Genomic DNA, 11284 nt, shown 5'->3' on the forward strand with positions numbered 1-11284 from the left:
ATTTTTCATGGCAATTCCGATACCAGCTGCCTTTTTTTTTTTTTTCAAGATCTTTTTTTTTTCAATTTAATATTTATATTTTTCTTGACTGAACAGTGTCTATCTTGCTCGGATGGATTGTGTGTTCAGTTGGCGAGTCGTCAGTGCGAGGATTCGTGGTAGTTTCCGACGATGATGAATCCAGATAAACTTCTGAGTTAACGGCAGAGGTGGGAGCAAGTCACACATGTTCAAGTCACAAATAAGTCTCAAGTCCCTACCATCAAGTCTCAAGCACGTCGAAGTCGCAGTACACACAAACCAATCAAGTCAGTGGTTCACTTCAAGCAAGTCAAGTCAAGTCCTGCTAAGGGTCAATTCAAGTTACAATACCAAACAGAACAAAAGTAGAGATTATATTGGCCTCAACCTTATTCATTTTTCCCACAGAAATGATTACTTTTCTAATACATTTATATCGTAATATTAATAATATTATTTATTATAGCATGTATTTATGATTATCAAAATTTGGAAATATAATTATTATAATAACAATAACAATTATCAATTATATGAATATAAATGTTGAAGATAAAACATTTAACCCTCTATTGCATGAAATATTAATTAGACATGGTAAAAAATGTTTTGAATGTTTTTATTACTTAAAATGAGCTAAATAACAGATATATAAAAAAAAAATTAAAAAAAAGTTTAAAGGGCAACAATATGCAATCATGGAAAATACCATAAAATCCAAATTTTTTTCAAAAAACTCATTTTATTTAAAACAATACTCAACAAATCCATCTCATACTTAGTTAAATGTTTAAACAAACATTTATACAGTAAAAACATTATATAATTTCAACAATTATCTGAATTGTCTCGTAATAATAACCAGGAACCTGGAACCTGTCTCACTGAAATACACTGTATTAATTTGTTTAATTTCATTCAGTCAGTCATTTCATTCTCTTCATGCCTTGTGAAAGTCAACAAAGCATTTCCTCTCTGCAGTGAAGCAGAGGAAAACTGCACACTTGGAGCACTTGCTTCTCACAATGCCCTTGCATCCTGGCATTTTGCATCTGCCCTTCTCAGATGCATGCAAGGGCCAGTGGTCTGTGCGGTCTCTGCGGACAGGATCTGGCGGGACAAAGCTTTGGGGCCCTCTTTTATTTTTCCCCACCACAACAGCTTGTGAAGGTCTCCCCTTCCTCTTGTTTCTCACCTTGCTCTCCATGCACAAGCATGAGGCCACTTGGATTTTGAAGTCCAACAGTGGGAGATGGGCAATCTCTGGCATCTGGGACTGGCAGTCTCTTCTGTAAAGCAGCCACGCATTTACCAGGGTCATGTCAAGCATGTGGAATACAATGCAGTGGTACCATTTCTTGGACCGGATCTTGGTGCGATAGAGGGCGATTAAAGAATCCAAAAGATCCACTCCCCCCATGCTCTTGTTGTAGACTGCTACTACATTGGGGCGTGAGACACGGACCACCTCTTTTTTTTTTTTTTTTTTCATCTTAGGACTTGTGAGGTGGGGTTTGCTGCTACAAATGTGCTTAGGAGGGTCACAGGACGGTTGTCAAACCATTTGACAGCCCAGAGGTTCACACCATTGTGAGTGGTCATCTTCTCTTCGTGTGTTCCCCGTCCTTTTGCTTTCATGGCACGATCATCAATAAATGTGCAGCCTGTAAGATGGCCCTGTCTCACAGTTCCGACACTATGGATCTTTTCCTTTTCCAGGAGTATCTGCAGGTCCACACTGCAGAACCAGTTGTCAAAAAACAACTTGTGTGAAATGTTGGTGGGGATAGCTGAGGCCAACTTCAGCACAATGTTTCCGCTAGCACCAATGTCAGGGAATCCAGGACAGGGTTGAATGGACCCTGTGTACACATCAAAGTTGTACACAATGCCATGTTGGTCTGCTAAGATGAAGATCTTGTAGCCCCAGCGCTTTGGCTTCATAGGTATGTACTGCTTCAGTTGGCTCTTCCCCTTGAACGGCACCATCTGCCCATCAACACAGAGCATTTCATCCATGGGTATGCTCCTGAAGCTGTCATTGAGGAAGTTGAGGAGAGGTCTCACTTTGAACAACTTATCGCCCCCTGGTACCTGGTTGTTGTTGTCAGCAAAGTGGAGATGTCTCTTGATATTTTCCCATCTATTTAAACTCATGGTGCTTGCAACCATCTCCACCTTTGTTTGTGGGTTCCAGTACAACCTGGTTTTTGGCAAGACATGGATAGACATGTAGAAGCACACTCCAGTGAACTGCTCCATTTCTGCAACAGTAACATTGAGGGGTCTGGTGACATCACGCTGCAATGCATAGAGATTAGTTTGCCTGACAACTTCTTCCATTATTTCTCTGTGGAAAAGGTGGCGGAAGTAATCCACTGGTTCTGATAATCCAGATGGCTCCAGGAGGGAGCCTTTCCATTGTGGCACAGGTGGAATGGTTTTCTTTTTCTGCCACTTAAGGTTTTTCGCCTTATGGTACTCTAGTATGTCATTCCTCCTGTTCTGTTGACACTAACAACACACATTTGCATTTTAGATAACAACAATTGACAACTCCTACACACATTCACACAACCATGCACATGCTCCTGAGGATGAACTATCTAGTACTTCTACCTGCTTCCTCTGGCTCTGTGTCTGTGTCTGTGTCTGACTCTGAGCTACCCATGCTCTCATCCAGGTTTACATCAACCTCGTTGTCTTCATCACTGTCCACCAGCTCATCCTCACTCTGCTCTAGCGGAACAGCTATTTCTGCCCTATTCTCTTTCCCTCTCCCATAGAAGTAGCTTGGATGCATCTTTTATGGAGAAAATGGGATAATATGTTACAGATAACCTACAAAATAGCTTAAATCACAAAATATATAACATTATAATGTGTTTACCTTTAAAATATAAGCAAAGGTTGTAAACATAGTCTCAGAGTAGTTTCATGCTATGTAAGTCAATGGGACTCCATTAGGTTGAATGCACCAGGACGTTTCCATATTTGCATGTAGTTGCCATTATGGCAACAAATGTATTTTAGCATATTACAAAAAATGTATAAAATCAAAACTGAATTTAATGTTAAAATTTTTTAAGTTTACTGACCCCAGATAGTGATTTCAATTTTTTATTTGATGAAAACTTTCCAAAATTCGGAATAAAAGGCTATCTTGGGGAGCCCCAGACAGTGATGTTTCCATGTCAATGTCCATGAGCAAAAAGGACTGGCAAACAGGATATCCTGGTCATGTGACCTCATAAATTGTATTTCCTTCAAAGTTAAAGCCCCCTTTTCACAACTAACTGTAAAAACATAGATTTTATATCACAGCTTTTTAGAAAATTAAGATAAAGTAATTGTTGCCATATGGCAACACTATGCAATAAAGGGTTAAAGGTAAATTCACAAGTGTGATGCATTAATTATATAGCCTGCTACGTACTTCCGCTCAATTTTAATTTTCCTTTTGTAAATATGTGACTCGAGTCCCCCATCTCTGGTTCACGGGAGTGCCTGGAATTCCTGTGGCCCTGAGGAAATCACTGCGATCGTGGGTTTGACGGACAACACTGGGAGACGAAACACACTCTTCTTACTGGATACATTGATAGAAAGTAAATGTATATGATTTACCGTGACTTAGCTTAAAGTACATTCTTTTACTTTTGCTTAATCTTTATAACTTCCACTCAGTATTTTCAAAGAAATTTCTGATCTTTCAATGCTGAGAAAGGTGAGAAGTTTCTTTGAAACTCAGGAAAGATGTTTAGGATCTTGCAAAAAAACCCTTAACATGATTTTCTCTCTGAAGGGTGTGGTGTTCTTGCTTTTTGACATCTAGACATTAGTCTTTTGAGAAATATCTGTTGGAATGTGATGAAAAACATGCTTGATTTCTGGAAATGGTAGGGAAAAGACTGCTATACGTAAGAGAGATAGATTGCATTAGTTCTCCTGTTTGACACAATCTTAAAGAGCTGTGTTGGAAAAAATTATCTGTTTTCTTAGGGAGTTTTTTTTTTTGTTGTTGTTGTTGTTGTATTATATAACTGTTATTTATTACATTCAATCATCTTGCACATGTCACATGGCTATTGTCCAGCAAAAATCTGGTGATTTCCAAGTTACCGCCCATCATTGGGGATTTGAACTCTCATACTCTCATCATGTTTACCGGATTGGGTGGGCAAATAATCAGAATTCAAATTATAAAGAACAATGAACATAACAGTTAATAATCACTTCTATTATCTCTGAGTAAATATTCTAGAATAACGTGTAGGAGAGCTCTCTTGCAGTGAGCTAGAGTGTGAGAAAGAAAGAGGTTTGAGTCTGAAACAGAGACTGACTAACCAGGAAACATGTCACACTGCTTATTCACTTGGTTGATCAGGAAAGCAAGGGGAAGTTCCTCCTTGTTATCCACAAGAGCACTGTGACCTCTTGGGCCACAGCTGCAAAACTAGATAGCATACTGTGGTTTCAACACCTTTGGGGCAAAAGGACAAAAAAAAAGCTCTGGAGAAATATCTCTCCGAGTCCCTCGCTGCGGGAACTATTGTTCCGTCCTCCTCCCCTGCTGGCGCAGGGTTTTTTTTCGTGAAAAAAAAGACGGCTCTTTGCGCCCTTGTATAGATTATCGTGGGCTCAATGACATAACGGTCAAGAACCGCTACCCTCTTCCCCTTATGTCATCGGCGTTCGAGATCCTTCAGGGCGCAAAGGTTTTCACGAAACTAGATCTACGAAACGCGTATCATTTGGTGCGTATAAGAGAGGGGGATGAATGGAAGACCGCTTCCGTTCGGCCTCGTCAACACCCCCTCAGTTTTTCAAGCCCTGGTCAACGACGTTTTGAGAGATATGTTAAACATCTTTGTTTTTGTCTATCTAGATGACATATTAATTTTCTCCCCGTCTCTCCAGGTTCACGTACAGCACGTACGCCGTGTACTCCAACGGTTTTTGGAGAATCGTCTTTTCGTAAAAGCCGAGAAGTGTACCTTTCATACCCAGTCTGTCACGTTTTTAGGATCGGTCATTTCCGCTGACGAGGTCAGCATGGACCTCGCTAAGGTCCGGGCTGTCACCGATTGGCCGGTTCCTGACTCACGAGTCGCCCTACAGCGTTTTCTGGGTTTTGCAAATTTTTATCGGAGATTTATCTGCAACTTCAGCCAGGCCGCCGCCCCCCTTACCACGCTCACGTCGGTCAAGTCACGTTTTGAATGGTCGCACTCAGCCCAGTCCGCTTTTGATCGTTTAAAATCCTTGTTTACATCAGCTTCCATTCTTGCGACCCCCGATCCCTCCAAGCAATTCATCGTGGAGGTTTTGCCGCATCAGAGGTGGGCGTTGGAGCCATTCTTTCGCAACGTTCATCCTCTGATGGTAAGATTCACCCATGCGCTTTCTATTCTCACCGTCTCTCTCCGTCCGAGCGAAACTATGACGTCGGTAATCGAGAGCTTCTGGCCATCCGATTGGCCTTGTGGGAATGGCGTCATTGGCTCGAGGGCTCCCCTGTCCCTTTCGTTGTCTGGACCGATCATAAAAACCTTGAGTACATTCGATCTGCTAAGCGACTTAATGCTCGTCAGGCTCGTTGGTCCCTGTTCTTTGATCGTTTTGATTTTACCATTTCGTATCGCCCTGGCTCTAAGAACCTTAAACCTCTCTCGCATCAATTCGATTCCCCCGAGGGAACCCCTGTTAGGGAAGAGATCCTCCCTCAAGGTTGTATCGTTGGCTCCTCCATCTGGGGAATCGAACGTATAGTTAAACGAGCTCTTTCTCGGGTCGTCATTCCTCGCCAATGTCTGCAAAACCTACTCTTTGTTCCTGTCTCCACTCGCTTAGGTGTCCTGCAATGGGGTCACTCCTCCAAGCTGTTCGCCCATCCTGGAGTCAGGGGTACCATTGCAGTCATCCATCAGAAATTCTGGTGGCCCACCCGCGAGCGCGATATCCGTCGATTTGTGGCCGCCTGTTCTATTTGTGCCCAGACCAAATCTAGTAATTTGCCACCGGCTGGTCTGCTCAGACCCTTACCCATACCCTCTCGCCCGTGGTCACATATCGCGATGATATCGCGTCATAGATCGCTTTTCTAAAGCCGCTCACTTCATTCCACTTCCCAAGCTTCCTTCCGCTAAGGAGACCGCTCAAGCTGTCGTGAATCATGTTTTCAAGATTCACGGACTTCCCTCGGATGTCGTGTCCGATCGCGGACCTCAATTTGCGTCATTGTTTTGGAAGGAGTTTTGCCGCCAGATCGGTGCGTCACCCAGTCTGTCTTCTGGTTTTCACCCGCAGACCAACGGTCAGGCCGAGCGCGCAAATCAGGTTATTGGTCGTATTCTCCGCAGTCTCGCGTTCCGTAACCCCTCCTCATGGGCTGATCAACTCCCATGGGCAGAGTATGCTTACAATACTCTTCTCCATCCTCCGCCACCGGCTTATCTCCTTTTCACAGCTGTCTCGGGTACCAACCACCTCTATTTCCATCCCAAGAGACAGAAACCAATGTCCCGTCCGTCAAGGCGTTTATTCAGCGTTGTAAGAAAACCTGGAGAAAGGTGAGGTCTGCCCTATGTCATTCTCGTTCTCTCACTCGTCGTGCTGCTAATCGTTGTCATATTAAGAGTACGAGATACATCTGTGGTCAAAAGGTATGGCTCTCCACTCTTAACCTTCCTTTACGATCTGCTTCCCGCAAATTGGCCCCTAAATTCATTGGGCCATATTCCATCTCCAAGATCGTCAGTCCTGCCACGGTTAAACTTTGATTGCCCCCTAACCTCCGGCGCATCCATCCAGTGTTTCATGTCTCGTGCGTCAAGCCCGTCGTCCGCGCCCCCCCCTCACCAAGTTTCCCCTCCTATTCACGTTGATGGGGGTCCTGTCTATCGCGTACGTAAATTGCTTGATGTCCGTCCGCGGGGTCGCGGTCACCAGTACCTTGTCGACTGGGAGGGATACGGGCCTGAGGAAAGGAGCTGGATCCCTTCCCGGAACATCTTGGACCGCTCGCTTATTGAGGACTTTTACCGCACTCGCCAGTCTCAACCCTCGGGAGCGCCAGGAGGCGCTCGTTGAGGAGGGGGTACTGTCATGATCCCGGTATTCTCTCCTGTCTCTGTCTCCCCCTTGTGGCTTTTTGTTTCCTTCCTTCATCATCACACTGACACACCCACTACTCACACATACGCTCTCCCTTCATTCACACGCACCTCGCCCGGGCACACCCAAATACTATTACACTCATTCATTCTCCGCCAGCTGTTTTCCATCATTCTTCTCATTACTCTATCTATCTTCTCACCTGCTACTACTTTCTTCTAATTAGCTTTCCTACTTCTAGTACCCCTTTTTCCCCTTTTCCTCTGCCAGATTATTGCCAATGTTAACGTACGTTACGGAGCTTACGTGCTCGAGTCTTGTCTTGCCCTGTCTAGTTTTGGTTCATGTGTGTCTGGAAGCTACACGCTGCCTGTGCTGTTTAATGCTGAAGCTTTTCTCTGCCCAGCTTCTCTGCATCTGACGATGAGAGACGGACCCCGAGCCCAGTATCGATTTGCTGCTGCTGTATGCTGAGTACCTTTGCGGGAACCTATCCTCAGTTTGTTTATAAAGAGACTTTTTCTGTTCATCTGATTATCTGCAACAAGAGACATTCTGTTTGTCAGCTCAATGCAGCTTGCTTTATTTCCATTAAAGAACTGTTTATCCTGAATTGCACTTGGGTCCTAATGGGCTTTATGCACAGCTGCACTACTTCCTGAACTTCAGCCAGCTCTTTGTTTCCTGTCTGCCATTATTGGACAAACTGATTAAGTAATGTTAAAGTATATTTGAATGTATACTCTATGTAGTAAGTATACTAATGTCAACGTACTAGTAGTAAACTTGCAAGTGTTCTATTTTAATACTGCTTGGGACTAAATTGGCCCACTTTTAGTATAAAAAGTATACGTTTAAGTGTACTTAAAAGTAAACTTTGAGTGCACAACTAGTTTAGTTTAGTTTAGTTTAGTAGTTATATACTGCATTTTAGTAGTTTTATACTGCAAGTATACTTGTATGTTTTCTTTAAGTGCCTTCTGTGTGAACGCAAACACGAAATGATGCCGGGATTGATCCCGGGTTGGGGACCTGGTAACATTGCTGGGATCAGTCCCGGAACGCGCCCTGTGTGAACAAAAGCTAGAACCAATTCCGTAATTTGGGGTGTGTCGTAGTGATGACCCAGGTTAGGGCTGTCAAAAAAATAATTAGAAATTCGAAACAAAAATAAAATAACACATTCGATTACAAAAAAACGTGCATTTGAATTTTTGGTGTGTCAAGAGGTGCGCGAGACATGATGATGAACTGACACTGGGTTTTTTTCTTCTGTTAGCTTATACAGTAGTACGCGGTGTGGTTGTGTTGTTCCTGCTGACGAAACCCCTCTCGGTTGGTGGCAAAAATCGTGTGGTATGTATGCACACATTGCGCGGCTGGCAAAGACATACTTGACCACACCTGGCACCGGTCAGAGCTGAGCGTGTTTTCATCAGCTGGAAACATTGTCAACAAAAAGCGCTCAGCACTCGTTGCAGATCAAGTTGAGCTTCTGGTGTTTTTGATGACCAGTATGTAGATGTAGTGAGTACAAGTGTAGTTCATGTAGTTCATTAGGCTATCTGTTGAAGTGTGTTCTCTTACGAGAGGTTCTCTCGTATTGCGTAAGTTAGCTTACGCTACGGGTAAAGTCATCTTTTCTCGAGATATGAAGCCAAAAAATTATCCTTAATTTTTATTCATTGTCAACGCAGTGCAGCAGCTAGCAGACCTAGAGCAGGCTATCTAGCGCGCTCATTGGCTGCTCCGCGGCAACTGCAGCAGCCTACCAGTGAGCCTGGCGTGACGTCACGCCCAATGAGGGCACACGCGCCCTCACGCGTCACAGCCCGCCAGAATGGGAGTGGCTTAGCGTATAAAAGGAAGGCTCGGAGGCTGATACCCTGATTTTCGTCTCTTCAGCGAAGCTCTCCGCATCGCTGCACTCTGAGAGAAGCCGCCGCCGTTGAAACCAGCGCCTGCAAGCCTAGGAAAGCGTCTGAGGAAGCCGGCCGTCTTCGCCGCCTTCAGCCATCCGTGCCTGCTACGCTATCCGGCGTCATATCCTTTTACTGCTGTGTGTGTTCGCCGCTGCGACACATACTCTCGCTTCTAAAAGAGAAATTTCCTACGAGGCGTTGTTTCAAATGCCTCGCACTACTCCCCGCTCTCTCTGTTCGAGTCGCGCAAATTGCGCCGCTCACAAGGGATTGCAGAAGCGTACGATCACGGGGCTAGTTTTTCTTTACGTTACAAGAAAGCTACCCCGCCCCCCGCGCCCGTCTCCCGGCGAAAGGAGAAAAGAGTGTTACACATCCATTCACACATATTTCTCAGTCCCCTAAGTTCAGGCTACTGGAAATATCAATACTGCAGTAAACGAGCCTGTTACACAGTACACGCACGCCTGCAAAACATAATGACGCTCTCTGGCTACTCGCCCCTCTTCCCGCGCTCTCTAGCATTTCAGAGGATGTTGGGCCACATGGCTTCAGCTGCAGTGGTGCTTCAGCTGGGCCTACTGTGCATGCGCCCGCTTCAGCGCTGGCTGAAAGCGAGAGCGCCCCGCAGAGCGTGGATTGCCGGCGGCTCGCGAGTCAGTGTGAATCAGGGCTGCGTCTCAGCCCTGCAGCCCTGGCTGGCGGCCGAATGGTACCAACGGGGAGTTACAGTGGGAGTTATCTCGCACCGGAAAACGATCTCGACAGACGCCTCCAACCTAGGTTGGGGAGCGTTTCTCGAGGGCAGACCTGTCTATGGCCTCTGGTCAGACCGGGAGAAATGCCTTCACATAAACTGTCTGGAGATGCTAGCGGTCGAGAATGCACTGAAACATTTTCTCCCATACCTGCGAGGACACCATGTACTAGCTCGCACAGACAACATGTCAGTGGTGTCCTACGTGAACCGTCAGGGCGGGATCAGATCCAAAATCCTCTGCGCACTGGCGGAACGCCTCCTCGTTTGGGCTCAGGGCTCGCTGCGCTCGCTGAGAGCCGCGCATGTGCCCGGTCACCTGAACGTCGGCCCAGACAGACTGTCCAGAGACAACGTTCCCCCCGGGGAATGGTCTCTGCACCACCAGACAGTCCAGCTTCTATGGCACCTGTTCGGCAGAGCGAAAGTCGACCTCTTTGCAGCAGACGACAACGCCCACTGCCCGATATTCTTCTCGAAGAGCGAGGACGCGCTGGCCCAGCCTCCCGCTGTACGCTTTTTCCCCCGATCTCGCTGTTACCCCAGGTGATCGGGAGGATCAGAGAAAAGCGCCACTCAGTGCTCCTCATAGCCCCGCACTGGGAGAACCAGACATGGTTCCCGGAATTAATGCGGCTGGCAGACTCAGCCCCATGGCCGATCCCGGTGAGGAGAGACCTTCTCTCTCAAGCCCGCGGTTCGATCTGGCATCCCCATCCAGAGCGCTGGTCTCTGCATGCGTGGAGAATCAACGGATACTCGTTGATTCGCCAAAAGGGGTCGTGAACACGATCACGCAGTCTAGAGCCCCCTCTACGAGACGGCTCTACGAGTCAAAATGGTCTGTGTTTCACAAGTGGTGCACGGGGAAAAATTTAAACCCACAAGCGTGTGGGATTTCGTGGGTTTTGTGCTTCCTTCGGCCATTTCGGCGGGACGTGACGCGCCGGGCCAGGCACGCCAGGCCTCGCTCGATAGGCTGCTGCAGTTGCCGCAGAGCAGCCAATAGGCGCGCGAGCTGCCTCGCCTATGTCTGCATGCTGCCGCAACGCGTTTTGCATTATTACAAAATTAAGGATAATTTTTGGCTTCAATATCTCGCGGAAAAAGGATTTTCCCCTAGCGTAAGATATCTTACGCAGTACTCGTTCCCTCTTCTAGAGAGAACCGAGGTTACGTTAGTAACCGAGTACGTTCTCTCTAGAAGAGGGAACGAGTATTGCGTAACCCGCCGTGCTCGCGCCACGAGCTCTTGTCGCTTCAGTCGACGAAAACCAGGGTATCAGCCTCCGAACCTTCCTTTTATACGCTAAGCCACTCCCATTCTGGCGGGCTGTGACGCGTGAGGGCGCGTGCGCCCTCATTGGGCGTGACGTCACGCCAGGCTCACTGGTAGGCTGCTGCAGTTGCCGCGGAGCAGCCAATGAGCGCGCTAGATAGCCTGCTCTAGGTCTGCTAGCTGCTGCAC

General features: G+C 46.4%; 1 protein-coding gene across 1 annotated transcript; it reads right to left on the reverse strand.

The window, feature by feature from the left end:
* Positions 1-462: 462 nt before the first annotated feature.
* On the reverse strand, positions 463-10712 carry LOC309505055 (piggyBac transposable element-derived protein 3-like). The gene is made up of 2 exons (XM_082178433.1): positions 3458-10712; positions 463-2535 (listed from the first exon to the last, which is right to left on the reverse strand). The coding sequence occupies exon 2, from the start codon at positions 2362-2364 to the stop codon at positions 1510-1512; it is 855 nt and encodes a 284-aa protein (XP_082034559.1). The 5' UTR covers positions 2365-2535; positions 3458-10712; the 3' UTR covers positions 463-1509.
* Between the last annotated feature and the right edge of the window lie 572 nt (positions 10713-11284).

Source organism: Leuciscus leuciscus, assembly GCF_965113295.1.
Source record: "Leuciscus leuciscus genome assembly, chromosome: 8".
NCBI lineage: Eukaryota > Metazoa > Chordata > Actinopteri > Cypriniformes > Leuciscidae > Leuciscus > Leuciscus leuciscus.

Bases quoted from the DNA above. Each gene is read 5' to 3' on its own strand.
- LOC309505055 (XM_082178433.1), bottom strand. From the start codon at position 2,364: ATGGAAGAAGTTGTCAGGCAAACTAATCTCTATGCATTGCAGCGTGAT.